At 43.2% G+C, this 23,220-nt stretch overlaps 1 protein-coding gene and 1 pseudogene across 4 annotated transcripts in view; both read right to left on the reverse strand.

Annotated features, from left to right (window-relative positions):
• Window positions 1–15,698: 15,698 nt before the first annotated feature.
• Window positions 15,699–23,220, reverse strand: part of TESPA1 (thymocyte expressed, positive selection associated 1) — a 434,050-nt gene continuing 426,528 nt past the window's right edge. For 2 of the 4 annotated variants that reach the window (XM_086964621.1, XM_086964631.1), the window contains exons 6-9: window positions 21,615–21,651; window positions 19,540–19,638; window positions 18,496–18,704; window positions 15,699–16,706 (exon numbers count right to left, since the gene is read on the reverse strand). In XM_086964621.1, the coding sequence (XP_086820747.1) occupies window positions 15,997–16,706; window positions 18,496–18,704; window positions 19,540–19,638; window positions 21,615–21,651 (1,055 nt within the window). In that variant the 3' untranslated portion in view covers window positions 15,699–15,996. Of the gene's footprint in view, window positions 16,707–18,495; window positions 18,705–19,539; window positions 19,642–21,614; window positions 21,652–23,220 lie in introns of all 4 variants that reach the window. The other 2 variants (XM_086964612.1, XM_086964613.1) reach the window with 1 other exon arrangement.
• LOC147748963 (small ribosomal subunit protein uS2 pseudogene) lies at window positions 21,978–23,120 on the reverse strand (annotated as a pseudogene).

Consider the following 23,220-nt stretch of genomic DNA (forward strand, 5'->3'; position numbering starts at 1 on the left):
CCCAGGTAATGCCCTCCTCGAGTTCAGGGTCGGGGCAACCCTCCATTGGAGCAAGGTCCCTTAATGTACCTGAGGTGGTAGAGCCCCTCCGGCCCATCAGGCCGATGTTTGGAAAGCCTAGGCTGCCGAAGAGCTGTCTATCCGGCTCGAGTCAGTCACCAGAGCCACCGAGGCAAGAGCCTCTCTTCTCTCACTGTGGCTCGACGATGGATCTGGGCCTTCCGCCATTCCAGTGAGGCCCACTCTTTGCCATGCCGGGGAGCGGGAACGGCGTCGTCTTCTTGGGGAAGCGCTGGAGCAAGCCGACGCGGCCTCTTCCTCCATGCCCAGAAGTTGCCTGGCAGCCGCCAGGGATCGTATTTGCACCAGTCTGTTCTGCCATCTAAAGATGAGCCGAAAGGGGTGGCCCCAGGAATAGGACACCCCGTGCTCCTGCCGGAAAGCCGTGACCCGACGGAAGTCCCGCCGCTTCTGTAATGTGGAGGCCGCCAAGTCCTGAAAAAGCTGGGGGCTGTGTCCCCGGAATTGTAAATTGTTAGTATCCCTGGCCTTCTGTAGGATCCTCTCTTTCAATTGAAAGTCATGGACACAAACCAAGATGTCCGGCGGCGGTGAACGCGCGCCACGTGACAACCCAACTCTAGAGAGATCCGCCTCTGCCAGAATCTGCAGAAAAAGGGCCTCAACATACTCCCGCAAGTTTCCACCTTCTCCTTCCCAGGGCACAGCTCGGATTCTAATGTTATTACGGCGGGATCGATTTTCCAAATCCTCGCAGTGGGCCTGAAGGTCTAAATTTTGCTCCTGGAGTCTGAGCATGTCCTGCTGTAACTGGTGGACATCGCCAGCAAGGCCTAGATCGTGATCCTCCAGGGTCGCCACCCGCTCTCCGATGCCATCCACATCTCGGCGGACAGCATAAATTGCAAGCCTGAAATCAACGTGAACGGCATACATACCACCTCCTTTTGATATCCTCTATGGTAGTCCTGGAGAGGATCAAAGTCCTGTTGCCCTTCATAACCCTCTTCAGAATCCTCCTTCTGGCACTTACCGTGCAGTTCCGAAGGGCTATGGGCAAATCTGAAAGGGCCGTCATCATTCGAGTCCACCTCTACCAGGAGGTGAGAGGGTAGTAGATGGGTCACCTTGCTAGGTGAAGTGACTTCAGGAGTCACCTGGCGCTTTCTGTCTTTTCCTGCAAAATTTTTATTCCTGTTGATGATATCTTCGACAGTGTTGTCAACGATGAATATATTGACATCGACAGTGCTGTCATCAATACCGTCGTCATTACCGGCGACAGTGTTGTTGTCGTCGACGCTTTCATCGTCCTAGTTGCTGTTGTCGTCTTCGTCATTGTCATTGCTGTCGGCCTTAATAGCTTTGTCATCACTGCCGTTGTCGCCTCCATTGTCGATGGAGTAGGAACTGCCTTCATCAACACCATCAAAGCTCTCGGCGACAATCCCATCGACAGAGCTGATGAAAGTTGAAGAGACTGGTTCTTGTCACTCCACGTCGACGATGTCGATGACACTTTCTTCATCGACCATGTCGTCGACTGCTTTGTCGACGGTGGTAACTTTTTTCCAATCATTACTCAAGAAGAACAGAGGAGGGTTTCTTGAACACCTTTCTTCCCTCAGGAGGGGAAGGAGGAGGAACAGAGCTCGACTTTCTTACACCACTTTCACCTGTTGTAAGTTCTTTCCTCTCCTTTTCACCTCGGTGAGGAGATTTAGTTGGACTGAGCCTGTCAGACCCATGGGAGGTCTTTTTAGGGTTTTTTTGAGGGCGCGATTCAAAACTCCTCAAATAAATAAATAAATAAAGTTGCCAATATTATTATGACTCTGTCAGTTTCCATACAACTTTATAGCTTTTGAAATATAATACACCACTAGAAAGTGGTTATTGTGTGTAGCCCCCTCCTGTATCATTCTCTCTGCTCAAATTGTTCCTCTCCACAGTGTGTTTCTCTCCAGAGTAGTACCCTATATTTTCTATGAGGCTACTCTATCTGAGATATCACCCTCTTTTAAGGAGTGGCACTCTCTTCAAAGGGATCACCTCCAAACTCCAACCCAACATGAACTAGGGTATGCAGTTCCCATTGGTGTGCTACACAGTCTCTTTCTTTGGGTACAGCCCGCTCCCCCTCTTAACGCACTGTTCTTTCTGAATGAATTAATGAAAAACTTGTAAATCTATGTTCATCTAGACGCGTCTTAACACTGCGTATGCTGAATTTGAAAGATTGTGCAAAGCTTTCAGGGCTTTACAAAAGATGTATGGTTAGTAATGCAGTGACAGAAAAAAGAAAAGCTGTTCCATAGATTATAGACTATCACTAAGAAGGTTCTGCCTCCTAGTCATGCATTTCTAAGATGAGGAACCACTGCCATAATATAAAGAGCCAGATACAGTGAGTATAGATGCAAATACTGAGATATTTTGGCCTGAAAGACTGGGGTACCAAAGCCTTGTAAGGCCTATAACTAGGCATAGATTTGAAAATACAATTCTCTGCTTCACAATCAGCCAGTGTACCTTACATATGGCTCCCATTACATGCTCACACATGTCTAGCACATAGGCCAGTCTCACCATCATGTTCTCTATTAATTGTAGTTTGGTAATTGTTTTTCCAGGGAGCATTAGGGAACAAGCATTGAATCAATCGAATCTAGACAATAGGCTGAATCTCTTCTTGAGAATGATCAAGTTTGCAAAAAATAACAAAATGTAATTTAGCCTCATAAATGTTGAATCAATTGGTGACAGGAATGATCCACGAGGGACTTGATATTTAACTGAGAAAGAGATGGATTGAAATGTAGAGAAAGCAAGTGTTTGGATATGTCTTAATAGAAAATATGAGAACCAAGAGAGAGCAGAGCCACCTAATCCACCCGCAGCCAACTGATTTAAGAGAATGGAATGATTGTCCATGTTGTGACCCTGGCTGGACATATGTCATCAATCGATCCAGATTTGAAAGAAAACAGTTTGTGAGTTCTTGATTCTGGAATGGGGATTGATGACCTCAATGAGAACTTATTTGGAAAGAGTAAGTGGGTTTTCCACAACTACTCACTGTTTATCGCTATGTATGTAGTTCTTTCTATCTCTTAGTGTGCTGTGCTTTTTCTCTTAGGCTCCCTGTGTTGCCCAGTTTACTTGAGCATTTACTCCTCTTTAGAGTGCTGCTATTTTTGTATTTTCAGAAAGGGTTTTCCTGTCAGTCGCAGAATGCAACTCTCTTAAGATGCTGCTCTCTATCTTTGTGAATTGCCCTCTCTCTGGTGTTCCTCCACTTCCTGCTCCCTCTGAAAAGTTATGCTCTCTCCTTTCAGAAGATTGTCCTACCACTGAGCGTAGTGCTATTTTGGGATGCCTCTTTATATCACATATTTGTGTTCTCTCCTTAAGATGCTAGCTTAACCTAACACAAATGCACTGCCGTTGCTCTCACTCTAAGTGCTTCCCTATGCTTGTTATGGTGCTTCCCCCAATTAAAATCCTATAAGTGTGCAACTCTGTCAGGGTGCAGCCAGTTCAGCTTGAATCCACTCCCTGCAAGCCCCTCTCTAAGGGTACTGTTTCTTCCAATCTTTACGGTTTCGCTGTCGGAGTGCAGTCTCTTCCACTGTGTAATCTGTCAAACCTCTTAGACGTTGCTCTCACTCAGTGGTGTCCCCTCCCAGTGAAACACCTGACAGTGTACTGTTACTACACTTGTGGTTACCTCCCTCTCTTGAATTTCTCCTATGCTCTGCTTTCTTCTTCTGCAAATTCTCTTGGGTACAGTTCAATGTCCCCCTTCAAAAGACTACCCTCTCCAATGGTGCTGCTGTCTCTCCTTTCCCAGCTCTCTTGCAGGATACTCACCCCTCCGTTTGCCCCCTCTCATGGTACTACTCTGATTGCCTTCTCAGGGGACTGCTACTTTTCAGGGTGCTGCATCCTTCCTGTGAAACCCTTCTCAGAGTGCAGCTCTTGCACAGTGTTGCCCCCTCTCAGTAACAACCCTCAATGCACTACTGTCACTCAAGGTACTACACTTTTAGGATACCACTGCCCTCACTCTAATGCTATTTGTCAATGTGTTCAGGGGCGGAGATTGGAAGGTTGCTCTTCAGATTTTTAAACAATCAGGCTGGCATAGAATTCTAACATTATATTATACAACAAGAAGGGTGCATTGGAGGGGCTAATGGGGCAGTGGAAAGAGAGGTGAATGAGGATTGGCAGGGGTAAGAACTGGGAGAAAACAATGGCCAGATGTACGACTGGTTTTTACTGTCGCAAAGGGGTTTTAGGCCGGTTTACGATCTCAAAAAACGTGTGTCCCATGTACCAACCCTATTTTGCGAGTCGCAAACAATTTGCGACTCGCAAAATAGGGTTTAGCGACTTGCTATTAAGAAGGGTTTTTCCCTTCCTAACAGCGACTCCAAAAGCTATGTCAGAATGTTTTGCAACCGCAATTGCAGTCGCAAAACAGTCGCAGTTTACCACCCTTCTCAGAAGGGTGGTTAAGCACTCACAAGCGGGAAGGGGTCCCCAGGGGACTCCTTCCCCTTTGGGAATGCATGCACAAACATTTTTTAGGGCAGGCAGTGGTCCCAATCGATTTTGGCCACTATAGGTGTGGCAGGGTATACTCAGACATGAGTCCCTTTCTCACTGCTCCATCAGGATTTAAGCAAGCCGGGCCGAAGAGGCTGAAATGCCAGAAACCGGTCCCCGGTAGCTTGTCTCCTTTCTGGTAAAGAATTGGCTTGGTAGTTTAGTCTGCCCTGTTCCCATGATGCACTGGGCCAGGGACAGACTGATTTGCATATAGCCAGGTTCTGAGCTGGGATGGGGCAGTGAGATAAATAACGGTGATGGATCAAGCCCTGATCTTTGGACTGGGTAAGAGTGGTCTGCTCAATTCAGACACTCTGTTCATCACCACCCCCTTTTGTAAATCGATTTTGGCCACTATAGGTGTGGCAGGGTATACTCAGACATGAGTCCCTTTCTCACTGCTCCATCAGGATTCAAGCAAGCCGGGCCGAAGAGGCTGAAATGCCAGAAACCGGTCCCCGGTAGCTTGTCTCCTTTCTGGTAAAGAATTGGCTTGGTAGTTTAGTCTGCCCTGTTCCCATGATGCACTGGGCCAGGGACAGACTGATTTGCATATAGCCAGGTTCTGAGCTGGGATGGGGCAGTGAGATAAATAACGGTGATGGATCAAGCCCTGATCTTTGGACTGGGTAAGAGTGGTCTGCTCAATTCAGACACTCTGTTCATCACCACCCCCTTTTGTAAATCGATTTTGGCCACTATAGGTGTGGCAGGGTATACTCAGACATGAGTCCCTTTCTCACTGCTCCATCAGGATTCAAGCAAGCCGGGCCGAAGAGGCTGAAATGCCAGAAACCGGTCCCCGGTAGCTTGTCTCCTTTCTGGTAAAGAATTGGCTTGGTAGTTTAGTCTGCCCTGTTCCCATGATGCACTGGGCCAGGGACAGACTGATTTGCATATAGCCAGGTTCTGAGCTGGGATGGGGCAGTGAGATAAATAACGGTGATGGATCAAGCCCTGATCTTTGGACTGGGTAAGAGTGGTCTGCTCAATTCAGACACTCTGTTCATCACCACCCCCTTTTGTAAATCCATTTTCCTTTAAGGATAATTGGCTGCATTTAAAAAACAAAAACTGCTTTATTCAAAAGCAGTCCCACACATGGAGGTCTGCTGACCCCGGCAGGTGACCATCCCTGGGAGTGCCAGCCGTTTCCAATGGGGTTGCAAATTGTGACAACCTCATTAACATGCATGAGGCATGCAGTTTGCGACCCCATTGGGAATTGCAAACACTGTCTCTGACACTATTGTACATTGATGTTTGGGACTTGCAATTTAATGCAATTTGCGAGTCACAAACATCAATGGTTGTACATCTGGCCCAAAATTTTGTAAAACAACCAACATTTATGGAGACTTTTAAGACAGAGAGGGAGACAGTGTATGTGTTTTTTTTTATCTGGGTGTATGTAAGAATTACTGGTGAAATCCAACAGACACCTCACCATTTTTTTATTTTTTTAATGTGTTTATAAAGTTTTGTATAGCGCAAACAAGATCCCGAAGGATACCAGAGCACTTTACAGAAGGATGAAAGAAAGGACATAAATGTGATATCGACACCAAGTAAGAATACAAAACAGGAAATCTAATAATTCGAGGACATATGAGTCAGGGAGAGTAATACAATAACAGGTATAGCGCTGGTTACAGAGGGGGGGAACACTATGCGGTTAAGAAGAGCAGCATCATAATGATGGCATAATGGTTGTAGGATCAATGTCTTCTAGCAGGAGGGCCTTGTCCAAATAAGGTAAGAATTTAGTCACTAGGAATCTTTTAGTTTATTGTTTGAATGCAGTCGTTGAGGAGATTCTGCGCACTTCTGGTGGAAGAGAGTTCCATATCTTTGGGGCAGCCCCATAGAAGGCTCAGTGACAAGTTCTCTTTTTGCTCAGGATGAGGGGTTTCAAGAGGAAAGTGTTAGCACTTTTTAAAGCTCTACCACCACAGGATAGTTCAAGCTTTTGAGTGAGGTACCCGGGAGTTTTGAAATGCAGGGCTTTTTGTGTCAGAATGGCAATCTGGAACTGAATTTGAGCTTCATAGGGCAACCATTTAAGAGATTTTAGGACTGGGGAAATGTGGTCTTTCCGTTTGGTGCCTGTATGCAGTCTAGCTGCAGCATTCATTGATGCCCTTAGTGGGGCCAAGGTGTATTTGGGAAGGCCACAGAGCATAGCGCTGCCATAGTCTAATCTCAGCAAGACAAGAGCTTGGACCACCTGCTTGAAGTCAGATTGTAGAAGGAATGGTTTGACATTTCTAAGTATCCTCATCAAAAGATTAGCTCCCTTACACACATTGCTGATGTGATTTTTCATATTCAGGTGCTTGCCCAGGGTGATTCCTAGAGATTTTGCTAAGTCTATAATGAGAGGGGTGCAGTTGAAAGCAGTGAGGTGGTTCAGCCACAAGTCTAGCTTGGGGATGTGGTTCAGAGGAAAGATGAGAAGGAATTCAGTTTCTGAGGTGTTGAGCAGGAGATGGTTCTCAGTTAACCAATTTTGAGTAAACGATAGGGTAGTGTTGTGTGAGATGACATTTCACGGTTATGAGATTTTCAAGTAAAGTTGCGTATCGTTTGCATACATGTGAAAGAGAATGTTTGTGGAATTTAGTGAATTTGCTACTGGTTCCAAGAAGAGGTTGAAGAGGATAGGAGAAAGGGCTGACCCTTGGGGGACACCCATGAATACTGGAGAGGGCTTGGAAAGGGAGTGGTTTGCCTTGACTCTTTGTGATCTGTGGTGGAGGAAGGACAAGAACCATTGGTGCACCTGACCCAAGAAGCCAATCCTAATCTTCAGAATAGATTGGAGACTGTCATGATTAACTCTCTTGAATGTGGAGGAAAGGTCAAGGAGGATTAAAAGGCAGGAATTATTTTGGTCAAGCATTTTTAAAATGTCATCCATAACGTGCGTGAGAGCCGATTCATTACTCTACCCCTTCCTAAAACTAGATTGATGCTGGTTTAGGAGTTGGAAGTTCTCTATGTGAGCACAAAGTTGGGATTGTATGCATTTGTCTAGGAGTTTGGCTGGGAATGTTGGAGATAGGATGGAAATTATTGAGGTCAGCTTTATCTGCATTATTTTATTTAGAATAGGTGACACCTGAGCTGCTTTTAGACAGTCAGGGATTGTGCCTTGTGATAGAGAAGCGTTTACAATCCTTTTCCAGGTGGGGATGAGAACATATTTGATTTCTTTGAAGATGGCCTGGGGCAACGGGTCACTGAAGTGGTTAGATGGGTTGATATTCTGAAGAATCTTGTTGATGTCTTTTTCACTGAATGGGGTAACAGTGTCCCCATGATGCACTTTTCTAAGGGGTCAAAGGGTGGTCCAAACCCAGAGGGTGGCAGGAGAGCCTACTTAGAGGCGAGCTCAATGGTGATGAGTCTTGATTTCTCTGTGAAGAAAGCAGCAAATTTTTCGCATGAGGGTGGGCTGCCTCCAGAGTCAGTGTTTTCGACCTACCACTGATTTCTGTTTGACTAGTTAGAAAAGATTCTGGGGGCGGTTATCAGCTTGATCGAGTTGGTGTCTGAAAAAGTCAGATTTAGCCTTTGCGATTTGTTTGCTGTAGAAGCTCCTAGTCTCTCTAGTAGTTTTAGTTGGCCCAAGGAGGGATTGGATTTCCAGGTACGTTCAGCTGCCCTGAGGTTGCGGCCTGCCGTTTTTAGATTGTCGTTGTGCCACGGTTTGGATATATTATTTTGAGGCATTTTTTGTTGGAGTGATGTAATGTCATCCATGATGTTGGAGATGGTCAAGTTGTAGGCGTCAGTGAGTAACTGAACCTCGACCAAGTCAGCTTGGGAGGAGAGGACAGATTTACAGTGGGCTGCTAGTTCATCTGAGTTTATTGATCTGAGGTTTCCTTTTCCAGATCTTTGATTTCGTTGGTTGACCCTTCCTCATCAACACCTCTGTGTTAATATAAAAGAGGATGCAGTGGCGGTCGGACCAATCGCGAGGGGTAATGGTATCCAAAGTGATGGCATGCCTTTTCGGGATAATGAGGTTTAGAGTTTCTCCCTTATTATGAGTAGGTTGGTCACAGTGCCCTACCATACCCAACTTAAAGCATCTGTACCCAACTATTTTCCAGAAAATACATTTCTTGGGGGATATAACAATCCAAATATCCCACCTGAATGTATGCCCCTGAATATGCTGGCTATTCCCTGTGAAACCTCTAACAGGGCACTGTTCTAATTTCCACTTAAGGACATTGCACTCTGCATGGTGCGGCTCCCTCTCTCATGGTATCTCCCACTATACTGCCTCTCAGCATATTGTCTTCTCCATCTTCCCTCTTAGGATGCTCTTTTGTCTTTCAGTCAAGCTCCTGCTCCTCCCTCATCTACTCTCTGGTGCTCACCATATACCAACAAGTTGCTCCCCAGTCCCACCTCTGAGTGATCCCCTCCCCAAAAAATTATATGACAAGGATGAAAGAATGATGTTTATTTAACAGCTGCCATCGTTAACTATTGGTAGATTAGAATAAACAGTGATTAATCACTTCACAGTCCTGTTGCATTCCTCTCAGAACCAGTCAATGAGCTTCACTTTCACCCTCCTGCCACCCTCTACCTGGCTCCTGTGCTCTGCCCCCGCATCAGGAAACAACTGCCATGGATGTACAGTGGCACATCGTGGTGCGTCATGACATGCTGCATATACTGCAAATACCCAGTCAACATATAATTAAGGTGAACACACTTATAAACAACAAACAACCTGACCGCACAGGCTATTTTAACACTATTCCTGGCCTTGAGGTTGTTATTTTTTTTTTACAGGATTTTAAATATTGTGAGGATGGCACTCCTTAACCATTTTCTGGGGGGAAATTAGTCAATCACAAAATTGTGAACAGCTGGAGGTTTTGATTACTGAGACACATAATATAAATATTATTGCAAGACAGGAGGCTCTATTATGAAGTCTTCCTTCTTTGTTTATTTTGAACAGCAGGAAGGTATTAACACAAACATAGGACATTCCCACCTATAAATAGCAGTAGCTCCTATACAACTCTGTCTTTTCTTGCTGCAAGAGATAAGTGCATTAAAAAACGCATTTTGCTAGTATTGCATTATGATTTCTGTAGATTTATTTACTGTTCACTTGGTTTTAAACAGAAATGTTGATTTCTTTAACTCAGTTCCACAAAGGCCCCTTTAAAGCCTTTGTGTGATATTGTTATTTTTATTTTGTGTCAATTCCACAGGAGTCTGCTTTTAAGGCGCTTTGGAAATGTTTACTTTGTTTCAGTGCGCTGTGTTTGGTTTGTTTATTTAAGGCTGAATTTGTATGTTTTTAAAGCTCACATCCGAATAATTATATTGTAGAAGCTCAAGACTCTTTGGGGAGTTTTGCTTATTTGTTTTCATGCTCTGGTAAATTTTTATTAACTGTTGCAATGTAGAAGCTTGCCTTTGGAATTGATTATGTATTGGATTTATGTGAACACTATTTAAAGGCACAACTTTATTTCTGTGTACTTGTGTTACTATATTTGATATAACTTGTTCAAAGAAAATATTGTGGGGCCTTCGGTTCCCTAAGTTTTGCTGATTACAATGGTTGACCACAGTGTTAATAATGAGGAGGATGTTTTTTCAGAATTTTTTTTTGAATGTTATGCTTGTCAAGCTTCTTATTAACCCCTTGAATGCTCATTACGAGCTGAGCTCGTCATGAGTCACAGCGCTCCGGTGCTCATGACGAGCTCAGCTCGTCATGAGCCGTGGAACGCTCGCATGCGGGGATAATTCCCCTGCTGTGCTGAGCGTTCCACGGGAACGGGTGTGGCTGTGACGAGCTGAGCTCGTCATGAGCACAGGAGCACCGTGCCTCATGACGAGCTCAGCTCGTCATGAGCATGTGAGCGCTGTGCGTGCCCCCCTTCCCCCTAGCACAGCGGGGGAATATCCCCCGCAGCGAAGTAGTTAAATGAAGCAGTCTATTCATCATTTAGAAGTGCAGCCACTGATATAAGATATTCTGTGGCAAATGCTATTACAAGCTCTTTAAATTCCTACAGATGGCAGGACACGTTCTCTGAAAGGGGAATTATATAGTTATGGTGGCAAAAGAATAATGAAGAAAAATTAGGTTTCCCCTCATAGGTATGAGGGAGATATATTTGGTGACAGTTCAATTCCTCCAAGAGTTAATAACTTTATCTCAATGCGGCAAAACCCTATCGTGGGTAAATCGACAGGCCCCAGTAAGAGGCCTAATGGTGATTTAAGTTTACAGAATTTTGATGAATACTATGACGATGACAATTATTACAATTATGTTGAAGGTGGTACTAATATCCTGAAAAAGATTAAAACTGGGAATAAGCCCCATATAGTTATTTTGCAGGAGGGATATATTCTCATATTTGAGCCTGAACTCCTTCATCATCCAAATTCAGTGGAGTGGGCTCCTTTGCTGGTTATTGATTAATGTATTAGTTAGAAGATAAAAAGTTCAGTGGATAGGAATGATAGATTTAAAATGAATGCAGAGTGCTCAATGTCAACAGTACCTGAGAAAGAGGAAAAAACTCCAGAATGGATTCTAAAATTATAAAAAATGTAAAGGAAATGTCGGAAGGACCCTAGAAATGGAAAGGATAGGGCATAGTCCTTGTACAAGAAAAAATATTGGATACCCCAGGATCTGTTTTCCATTTATTTTGAGCTGCTGAAGACGTAAGGACCAATTTGACCTGGAAACAATTTCTGGTTGGGCCCAAAGGACGATCTGCTTCCTTGGGAACACAAACTGGGGCTTTCATTGGAGACACACAAGGGACTGTTGTCGCATTTTGTTCCCAAACTGGGGGTGCCAGCAGGCTCGGTCCTAGGGGACAATTCTCAAGGGTCTCTGTTTGGGGATTAAGAAATTGGGTGTTACATTAGGGCCTTTGCCTCTCTGGATAAGACACAATCATCCGTGGCCTCAAGAGTTTCGACAGAACTTTCCAAGTGCCAGTGAATATGGGGTTGTTTCATTGGTGGGGGATCTTCTACAGACCATTCAAATGCTAGCAGTATAGATACTCCGGACCAACATTATTCCCATAAGGAATCAGAGGATAATACGTTATTAGAGGGGAGAGAAAACTCAAGGTAAGTGTAGTGTCCTTTCTCCTTGTGAAATTGGAATACAGGTTGTCCCTTTTTGTTTTACAGTAGAGATTTATATCAAAAGACTCATGCTAACTACAGATGGTTAGATGTTTTAAATAGAATTCTATGCAGTGCCAATATAGATCAGATGGCATTTGGAAGTAAACTTTTTTTCAGCAAGGTTGTGATCTTGTCACAGCAGAGGTATAGGGTTTTTTGCAGAAGGGGTATGTAGAACCATGCCACTTATATCCCGAGGAATTTGTCAACAACATTTTTCTAGTGCAGACGAAGAACAAAAAATATCAGCAAGTAATACATTTGAGGGAGCCCAACCAAATTGTTCTGTACGCCATTTCATAATGGAGATCATATGCCTTTGGGGCATCTTTCTTACATGGGACTGGGTGGTGCATCTGGATTAAACAGAGGTCTACCTGACAGTGAATGAATGAAAAAGGGAATTTTCAAAACACACAGCTACTATGAGAGTGTCCCAGTGCTAAGGCAGACAGCCACATAGGAGAACAAGTTTGAACAAATGTGTTTTCAGCTGCTTTCACAATAAGAGGCATCTGAGTGGGAGAGGGAGCTCCTTCCAGTACTTGGCTGCCACAACCAAGCAGGCTGAACAACCCCACTTCTGTTTGATGTAGGGAGTAGCCAGCAACTGGGTAGACTGGGAACGCCAAGGTCTTTTATGACAGTATTCAACAATCCTGTTGGACAGGTATTTGGGTCCAGTCTTGTAGAAGGTGGAATGTGCCACAGCCAGTGCTTTAAAAATTATAATCTTTTCATTAGTAGCCAGTGCAATTGGTTGCGGTAGTGGGAGAGTGAGGCTTGTTTGGGGAGGTTAAACAAAAGGCAAATTGCCATGTTCTGTGCCATTTTAAGTCACTATATTAGGTAGTCCAGGACCCCAGGTCCAGAATGTTAGCGTAGTTCAATCTGTAGAGGAGCAATGTCTGAACTAAGGTTTTCTGGTCTTCCCAGGGCAGGAGGGCAAGAAATGTTTCTAGCAGCCTCAATATACAACAGGAGGTTTTAACGACTGCTGAGATCTTGAATTTGAAGGAAAGATGTGTATCAATGTGCTCTCCTAAATTCTTGCCCACCTCTGATGGAGGCGATGGGGCGGGAGAGGTGAAGTGCAATCACTCGGCCACGCCCATGACCATCCGGGCAAGGGGTTGGTACCAAACAACAAGGCATAATTTTTCTCCAGGTTACATTGTAGATAGATGACTTTAAGCCATCCGATCACTGATACAATGCAAGCTGTAAATGTTGACTTAGCTTCTGACTAAGTATGGGCGGAAAATCCGTTTCGCTCGCGGATTTTGCGGATTTTCGGTAAATTCGCAATCCGCGAGATTTGCGAATTTCCCGTGAAATCCGCAAATCCGCGAGCAGCGGATTTTATGGCTTGCTCGCACTGTTCGCGGCTTGCCAGTACAACTTCGCACCCCGCGAGTAAGTGCTAAATTGCAGAAATACGATCTTAGCAAAAGTGAAACTACTTACCAGGTTCAAAAGTTCAGGCTCATCATTAGTAGCCATTTCCTGTAGTGCTTCCTGAGGGGCCTCTCCAGAGTTCAGTTGCCAGTTGCAACTATTATGTGACCCTGCTCTGAACCTCAGAATAGTTACACATATGCCACAAAGGTCCTGAATTACAGCTAAGGGAGACAAGCAGGAGCCAGGCTGGAAGTTAAAATCCATTAATCAGCCCCTAATTCATTATTGTCAGTTGGGGCAGGGCAGGTGTTGTAACTAATTTTGCAACAATGAAAGCACTTAGCAAGTGCAAAAGATCACTAATCAGGAAGCACTAAGGAAGCAGGTGCCAGCTAAAAAAATATTCTGTGACACATTAATCAGCCCCAAATTAATTCAGGTCACTTGAGGCAGGGAAGGTGTGCTTTGCTTTGCCGAAAATAATGTACACTGGACAACCAGAGGGTGTGGTGATGAAACAGAGGGTGGCATGGGTGGGCCAGAGGGTGGCATGAGTAGTCAGAGAGTGGCAGTGGTGACAGAGAGTGGCAGTGATGAAGAAGAGTGTCCCAAACAGGCTGGACACGTAGAAACAACAAGTTCGCAAAACTTGCGACCCGACAGGTAAGTTCGCAAATTGCGAAATTGTAAAAACCCTCGCGAACTGGCAGAAACACGCGCGAACACACAAAAAAAAAAAATCCGCAAATTCGCGGGAATTCGCGGATTTTGCGGATTGCGAGTTCGCAAATCCGCAAAATTCGCGAACGCGAGATTCGCAAAATTCGCCCATGCTTACTTCTGACGCACTGTAGTCATAAGTCTTCAGAAGCTGGGTGTCACCTGAATAGTAAATCACTTGGATACCGCATGAGTCAATTAGGTATACCAGCAAAAAGCGTGGGGCTCTGGGCAATATGTAAAGAGTAGAGGAAGTACCTGCTATTTCTGTGGCAAGGACAGGCATTCAGATCCAAGTCCATTCAGTCTATCCGCCACTCTTTGGTGCTTTACTCAGTTGATGAGTCCTCTGGCAGTGACCCTCAAGGCAAAGTGACTGAGAATGGTGGTGTACCAGGATGATATATTACTGGGAGAAGACAAATGGAAGTTGGTGAAGCAAGTTCAAGATGCCATAGCATTGATCCAGTATTTGAATGTTGTTATCAATATGGAAAAGTAGGAGGTCATGCCCTTAAGAAGTATTAATTTCTTTGGGTTTCTGATGTATTCTGAAAAGGATACTCTTCTGCTGCTAGATACACGTTTAAAGTGATAAAGAAGCAATCAAGGGTGATGTTGTCAAATCATCAGATTTCTCTTTGCCAGTTGGTAAAACTGGTGGGCCTGCTCTCCTGAATTCAGGCAATTTTCCTGGATCTCTTTATTACAGTCTTCTCCAGCATAAAGTTAAAACATCTGCAAGAGATAGCATGCTCACAAACAGCCGCTTTGAATCAGGAGTCAAAAGAGGAGATGGGTTGGTGGCTAAATCATGTAGGCTTATGGAATGGGTGCGCTATTTGCCCCAAATCAATACATCTTGTCTTAGAATCAGATGTGGTGCAGGATGGTCCAGGAAGGAATCCTAAATGCACATTAATTGTTCAGAGCTCAATGTGGCTCCTATGCAATCCAGAGCTCTGAAAAAAAAGGGTTGAATGTGTGATCCTCCTTCACATGGACAACATTACAGTAGTCAGGCACATAAATGGACTGGAAGGAACAAGATCAAAACTATTGATGGGTCTAGGTAGGTTCCTTTGAGAATTTTATCAACAGAGGAAAATATCTCCAATGGTAGAACACCTTCTGGGACCAAACAATGCAGTAGCAGAATGGTATTTAAGGACCACATATGGTAGCAGTGAGTGGTGTCTCAAGCTCCAAGTATTTCCGACTCTAAACAAGCCATGGGGACACTGATATCCCTTTTTGTATCCTGTTTGAAAACTCAGTTAGGAAGATTTTACAGCTGAGACCATATCCCAAAGCTCTAGCAATGGATGCATTTCAGAGCATTCCGGGTGAAAGGTACAAGTCCCTATAAGCCAGGATGGGATATCTGGAGTAACTGGTGTGTGAGAGGAGGAATTGAAAACGTTTTCTCTGATATCACAAGTGTTCTAAATTTTCTGACATTCTTAGCAGTGGAACCAATTCTTATAGAACCGTTATTGGATATAGATCAGCTATAAAAGCAGGACATCAGAAAGCGGAAGGTAAATGGGTTGGGGAGGACTATCAAAGGGTATCCAAGCCAAGGCATTCTACTTTCTCCGATATTGAGATAGTTCTACAGCTCTCTCTATAATGAGAGGATAATGACAGGTTATTCATGAAAATATTGTCAGCAAAATTGGTAATGTGATTGTGTTTGGTCTCTTTTCAAAGAGCATAAGATGTTAGGGTGCTAGATATTTCTGCATTTTTTTACTATGGGAGTTCATTTATTTAGAGTGTGCAAACATCATATAATTTGCTTTAGCATTAATCGACTACATTTCGTCAAAATTCCACATAATATGTCAAATTAGAATCCAACATTTTGTGCTATATATTAAGGCAAAGTGCATCCTTGGGTCAATGTTTTGCTGCAAGAACTTTATCCGTTTGGATTCATATGTTAGACAAAGGAGAATAGAAACAAACTAACAGAATGCATTATGTGTTTCACAATTCACTCCACCTTTCTTCAAAAGAAGGATACATTTATTTTTCCTTCTCCCAATTACCCGTTGTCTCTTCATGTGCCAATACTGTTGAACTTTCCTTTGGAAAAAAGTACAATTTGTTTTGGGACTTTAACCTCTGGTCAGGTCCGGGAGGTGGAGATCTCCTCTCTACTGATTTTAAATTGTCCATATTCGGAACAGACTGATTAGTCCTCCCTGAGCATTGGAACATCTCAGTATGACCAACAGACCAAGCTCCTCCCACTGAGACCAACCTGTCTATGGACGTTAAGGCCTCAAATCTCTTAGTCGGCCTGAAGGATGGTGCTCTTCCCTGTGAGGCGTTCAAAGTCTCTTCATGTGAAGTCAACTCAGAATGCCCCTCTGATGATGCAGCAACATTTTTCTCACTTTTCAGCTTTTCCTCACGCACAATCTCCAACACTTCATTCACCACCATGTCCAGGCTGTTGAGCTTTTTAGGGGTGACCTGGTTAGCGTTATGAAAAGATTCTGTGTCTCTAGAGGAGGTGTACAGGCACATTCGGGAAATCGCTCTCTTCAGCCGATTGACAGGAGAAATGGGCTCTTGTTTTGTTGGTGTAATCATGCTTTCTGGAACCTCTTTAAAGTCTACAAAACTGAAAGATGGGGCAATCTTCTGTACTGGAGTCTTTGAGACGTAGGAATAGAGGCAGAAGAGAGCGTTGGCTGTTGCAGTCAGTGTCTCCACTTGTCTAAAGCGATCTGAAAAAAGAAATTAATTTTTAATATTGAAGATTGACTTTGAAGAGAAGTAAAAACTACATAGATGTGTGAATGAATGGGGCAATACAGTAGTTTTATGTTCTTTGCGACTGACATGAGGGCGACCCAACTGCAGGACTCCTGTTCATATCTATGACCTTAAACGTTGGAGCAGGATTGCCTACCTACGCACCTATTGGTTTATTGGACAATGTTTGTACTCTACAGATCATCTCTATTGATTAAGTTATGCAGTGGAGCTCCCACACACTTTTTGTACTAGAAAGTAGCCAATGCCAGCTGATTGATCTTATCAGAGAGTATAAGATTCAAAACTTAGTTGGGTTAGGAAATCTCTTCAAACCTTTCTGAGAAAATTACATCAAGTATTATCTGCAGCTTGATCTGTGGGGTGGCTCAATGAAGTAGGACCATCTGCTTCATGCCCCATTGGTAGAAGCAACGGATAATGTTTCCAACAATAGAAAATATATTTCTGCCATACTTCTTGTTCTTTGTACAGGACTTGTAGAAGTCAACCTTCGGTCAAAATTGGCAGTTCTTGGCCAAGGATGGGACTTCACTAACCCTTGATGATTTAAACATTGCAATGAGAGGAGAGGTTAGGAGGGGGAGGAGGGGAAGGGAGGGCAAGGGAAGGGAAGAGAGGGCATGGGAAGGGAGGGCAGGGAGAGATAAGGAAGGGCATAGGAAGGGAGTGAATAATGGGGGAATGGAGGGGGAGGAAATTGCAGAAGTTCCTTCCTGCACAAATGTTGGCTTGCTTTGGGAAAATGTACCTGTCTTCCCTGTAGTGTTATTATTATATCTCCTTAAAGCCAGACACTCTCCTGTTATAAAAAGGTATGTCCTTATACCAAATATCAATCTGCCTTGATCCTTGTCGGCTTCTGCTAAATTCTATTTTCTCTTTTTCCTTTATCATTTGTTCTTCTGATATGATTCATCTTCATTTAATTTCTTTTAGAAGTTATCCATCTTACGCTAGAGACAGATAAAGTACTTGGTTTGCTGAGATGTGCTACAGAATGAAAGGCTAAAATGCACTAATTGAAATAGAGCTTGACTTCCGGAAGCTACAGAGACTGAAAAGCATCACAAAAGTGGACCAAGGCGTTCTGGACAATCCTCATATGTAGGTGTTAATTCCACTTATTTAACATGTAGTTCCCTCAGCCTACTTGCTTGGAAATATCGGATTGTAAACGTTCCTGGGAAAATACCATTGTAGCAAAGACACAGTATAATCCAGTGGATTTACCACATGATTCCTACTATCGGAGTTTCGAATGGGGAATAACTAGCAAGAAAGATTTTATTGCAAGCATTTGCATTTTCTGAACAATTTTCCCCACACAAATTCTTCCAGATCATACCAGGAGGCTTTCGCCCATGGAAAAACCTGGGTCCAAGGACAGTTTACAACTAATTTGTAAATGAAAATTGGATGTAAACACAATTTGCTCCTGCTTTTGGAATTATAGTGAGACTTAGAATGACCCTGAATGTGTTAACTCTATCTTTGGTTCTAGAGAGAGTGGTCATAAACTTACAGTTTACATGATAATCTTGTTTGCTTTAATCAGTCCTGTAATAAGGAAACATGAGTTTGATAGAAGCTGAAATCCCTTTCACATTCCACCCAATAGGAATCACGAGTGGAGGTGCCCATAGACATGATTGGCGGATGTAATACCTCATCTTGGTAAATGTAAAATATCAAAATTCCGAACTGTGAAACTTTTGGCCTGTCAAGTGTAATACTCACTTGCCAACATCACACATGGGTCTTCCATCTCTATCCTCTGCACCTGTGCTTCAAGGAACACCCGGAAATCGATGCCTTTCAATTGTGAAGGGGTTTGGAAGAAACGGACAGGGATCTTGGTGGCTACCTGAGGATTTTCGGCTCCAAAGCCTAAATTACACAGGATGCCCTCGGCGTCTTCCTGAAACAAGTTCAGGAGTTCAGTGACACTAAGAAGAGACAAAAGTCAGATCAGCAATCATGCACTATGATTTTAGAAGAACTGAGGACTGTTAATAAACACTAAAAGCATGAATTAAATACAACGCTGTGACTGAGCCAAGTTAGCTCAGCTGTTTTAGGCCCCAAGAGTACAGCTTCTGTGTACTCCAATGAACCTTGTTTCCAGGCAAGGACATCTAACTGGGATATTAATCTTTGCAACGCATCTTGAGACTCTGTGTGGCAGTGTTTCAAGTGCATGTTGAATAGCAGGGTATCTATCGGACACCCAAACGTGCTGTGTGGGATGCCTGGTATAGAAGTGTTTGTGATGTTTTTAGCATGGCAAAATAAACTAGTATTACAAAATCGAATCCTCCAAGTGTTTAAACACAGCAAACATGTATGTGTACTAATAAAAAGTGTGTGGGGCAATTATAATTAATGATGACTATGTATTGGGAGGTAAATATCATGCATAGGTGAAGTTCAGCAGTGCAGCACTAGTACTTGCGTCCCTGCCATGTTCAGAACAAGTGCAGCACAAAGTAAGCAATACAATTTACCTTCATATACAGAAAGGCTGCAGATCAATAAAAGCATTGCAAGATTTCCCCCATAACACAGTAAAACCCAATCAAGACATCAGATGTTCCAGCTTTCTTCACACAGAACATAAGCAGGCGCTACATGAGCAGCAGACTTTAAACCTCACAGCAACAGCGAAAACTCACCACATACAAAAACGATTCATACGATCATCAACAATGAAGACATCCTTGCCACACACAGAGAGGGTCGGATATCCACCTGCTGAATTTTATCACTCTAAAAAAATCATACCTGGAGCCGGTTTTACTAGTCCCACTAGATATTCCACTGGAGGCCATGCTGTTGCCCAGCTGATGTAACCTGAAGCATGATGATCTGTCTAAAACCTTTCTGCTTAAAAAATAGAGTATTACATATAAGGATATGTAGAAGCAAAATAGATACATTAGGTAATTAGCCATCCTCAAGAAGACTGTTTGCCACTAAAGATTCCCAGTAACACCAAGACAATGATGAGAAGTAAAGCTCATCTCAAGCAGTCTAACATAGGGTGGCAAACAGATGACACTAATTGTTCCAAAATCTGTAACCTATTAATATAGCCTTATAGCCCGTCGTAGCTGGCTATACTGGCTAATAAAGGCCCGCTCCCGCGTTAATGGCCCGCTCCCGCGTTAAAGGCCCGAGCCAAAGGTGAGGGACTTTAACTAGGGAGCGTGACTTTAATAGCCGGTATAGCCCCCTGCTACAAAGGGCTATAAGGCTATTAGAACATTCTGCCACTTGAGGGCAGAATGTTCTAACAAATAAAACAAAGGCTTCTCGAAGCTCGAGGGGATTTAAATCCCCTCAAGCTCAGAGAGGACTTTGTAAAACATTGGAATGTTGCTCTGCGGGCCTTTACCGGCCAGTAGAAGCAGGGAGCACTCCATTGTCATCAATGGAGCTACCAACATTCCAATGTTCTAATTATATGTAAACACCACCTGTTTCCCCTACCTCTCCTTTCACTGCTCTTGTGGGCCTCTTTCCTGTAAATAATCATGAAGGATAACAAACAGACGAGTAAGCCCAAATTATATGAATTGGACCTGATCTCTCATGCCCCCACCCTTATCTCATGCCAGTGGGCTACCGCTTTATTTGTGCCCCAGTATTGCTTATTGACACACCACTGGTACTGCTAGCATATTCGAGAACCATGTCCCTGTTTGAACAGATGGTCCTGAAATACCATGGAAGCAGCAAAGTCACTAGGAGGGTTTCAGCCAAGTCGCTGTTAATTTTATATCCTCCTTTGGAAGATCCCAAATTCTTCCACTAATGTACCCATGGTACAGTCATCCTTCTAGCAGGGCAATCCTCTATTATTTAACTGTCAGATTTCTAGGTCTGTTGTAACAAACACAATCCTCAAATGAAACAGGAATAATCCTACTATTCTTTTAAGCCTTCTGGAACTATGCTATGTTATTCCTTCATCCAATATGCTTCATTTTGTAAGAATATTATATTGAGATAAAAACTCATTCCTAAATCAAGTAAAAAGGCAACTATTTGAAATATCTGGTAAATATAACACACCCTCCTGATATTGCCAAGCTGTCGGTCGGCTCATATGATATTTTCAATGCACACATTTTTACAGATCATTATAGCCTCTGGTGAAGGGTGTGTAGTCCAAAATTTATTAAGTGGAGATCAGAGTTTTATTTGAACACTTTTAGGTGAACTTTTTATGAAATTGGAAATTACATATTTTAATTCAAACAAGAATGTTCTAAATACATATATTAAAATAGGTGAGTGCTAGGAATCTACAGCATGGACCAATAGAAAAAAACTATTTTTGTTACTTCCTGTTTATCTAGTTGCAAACTCATTGGGACAGTTCAGGGCATCACTCAAAACTATAAGTAGTAAAAACAATGTTACCAATGAACTAATTAGACCTGAGTGTGGAAACATGGATTTCACTAAGTTTAGTGCATCCTCCATGGTAGTTATCAATTCAATTGTTTACATTCATTGACTATGTAGTGTAAATTGAAAGACAGTAAGACATCATACAAGGACAATAAGTGGATGTCAATGACTCCTACCTAAAATCCTTTTCTCCCAGAATTATTTTTTCTAAAACACAGCTTATTTTTTACAGTTCAACCACTCTGCAGGATTTTGTGTTGCTCTTCAAGAGTAAGAATATAGCTTATTAAAAATATACATGTTGTCCATATTTGGAAAGGAATCATGGCGTCACACCAACCCAACTTCTCTGCACAGAAATTCTTCATCTCACACAGTTGTACATGCTAATCTATTCAGCTCTCAAACATTGGTTTACAAACAGAAGGACAATGTCTCACCTTGTTGTGGTTTTATAAACCCCAGGTAACGGCATTGCTAAAAGTAAAAAGAAAAACACATACAATAACTACAGTGAAAACCAAAGACCTATTTGCAACCGTATGAACACCCTACTAAAAATACACGTAGTGATTGGAACTGCAGTAGTAAGATATCAAATGGCATTGTTTTGGATGAATTTTAATAAGGTTGCACCCATCCTAAATATCATTTAGTGGTACTCAGGTTTTAAGTCACCAAGACCTCAAATTTTTATATAATTGATTAAAGGTGTCTGAAATGGGGCATGGTATTTCTTTATCTTTTTTTAAGTTAAAAAAAAATATTTTCAGAACTGTGATGTTATGGTCAGGAATAGATATTTAGGGCAATTCAATGGGTGCCCCAACTCACTGCCTGGCCTGAGCAGTAGAGGCAGAGACCAGTCTTCGATGCTGGGAGGATGAGCACTCCAGTCATCTTGAGGTGCTTTTGGGGTAATGGCGATGTCTGCACGCTCGGCAGGGAACTGTTGTATGGGTACAGAGTGCACCTGCACTCTTTTGGATCAGTCAGCCACCTCAGGCTGCGAAAAATCAGGTACAGGCACAGCCCATTCTCCCAGTAACGCCTCCTTTGTGACGGCCTTTTCTGCTGCTGCCTGTTCTTCCTTTCCAATCTCCTCCGGATCACGGTAGAAGTACAGATCAGGCATCACTTCCTATGTGTGCTCACTGAAGATTGTGCCTCTGCTTTCACGGGCAGCACTTCACGGGCATACATCCACCACATCAGACAAAGTGGGCTCCCTTGTTGTTGCAGGCGATGGCTATGTCATCATAGCACAGTGGTGAATCAGTGTTGCACTGAGTGATGGTGAGGATGTTGACGTAGGAGGCCACAGTCAGCGTCTGGTGGTCAGCTCGCAGATAAGACACCACCAGGAGGCCCGGTTCTCAGAAAGCTGCGTGGATCTGGCTTCTGATGGAAAATGAGGACTACACACTCTTTCATTCATGATCTCAACATACATTTAGTAAAGCAGAATAATAACAAACTTTCTTCATTCCAGTACAGCGGCCCTGGTGGCATGAGTGTTCCTGTCACAGGACAGTCTTGCTAGTAAGAACAAAACAATCCATTTATATTTTTAATCAAAGTGCATAATATAAAAATGTTCTGTGTGTATGAGCTTGAAGTCTCTGGAAAATGCTCCCTACTTTTAATGTCAGACTGAAGAGAAATTGGGACACAAGGGACCTGCGGGGCAGTGCATCAGGTATTACATTAAATAAGAAAATATATTTTAAGGGCTAAATCTTACTAATATCAGTTCTTATTGATGAGCTCAAGTTCCAAAATAGTGTTTATAACATGTCAAAATACTAGTTCAGTTCTGCTACTACAGTGACTGGAAGCCACGGCCGGCAGTGGGAGTACCTGCAGGGCGATGACGTGGGGAGGGGGAGGGGCAGGGTGGGGGGTACTAATGTATGGATTACGGAGTTTTACAGGTAAACCTGCATGATGGCATCACAAAACTTTCACATGCGCATTACTAGCCTAGAAGCATGGTCTGAAAAGTACAATATGTTATCAAAGTGTTATGCTGGTTTTAGAATGAAA

This window comes from Lissotriton vulgaris, chromosome 1_1 (genome assembly GCF_964263255.1).
Source record: "Lissotriton vulgaris chromosome 1_1, aLisVul1.2, whole genome shotgun sequence".
Classification (NCBI taxonomy): Eukaryota; Metazoa; Chordata; class Amphibia; order Caudata; family Salamandridae; genus Lissotriton; species Lissotriton vulgaris.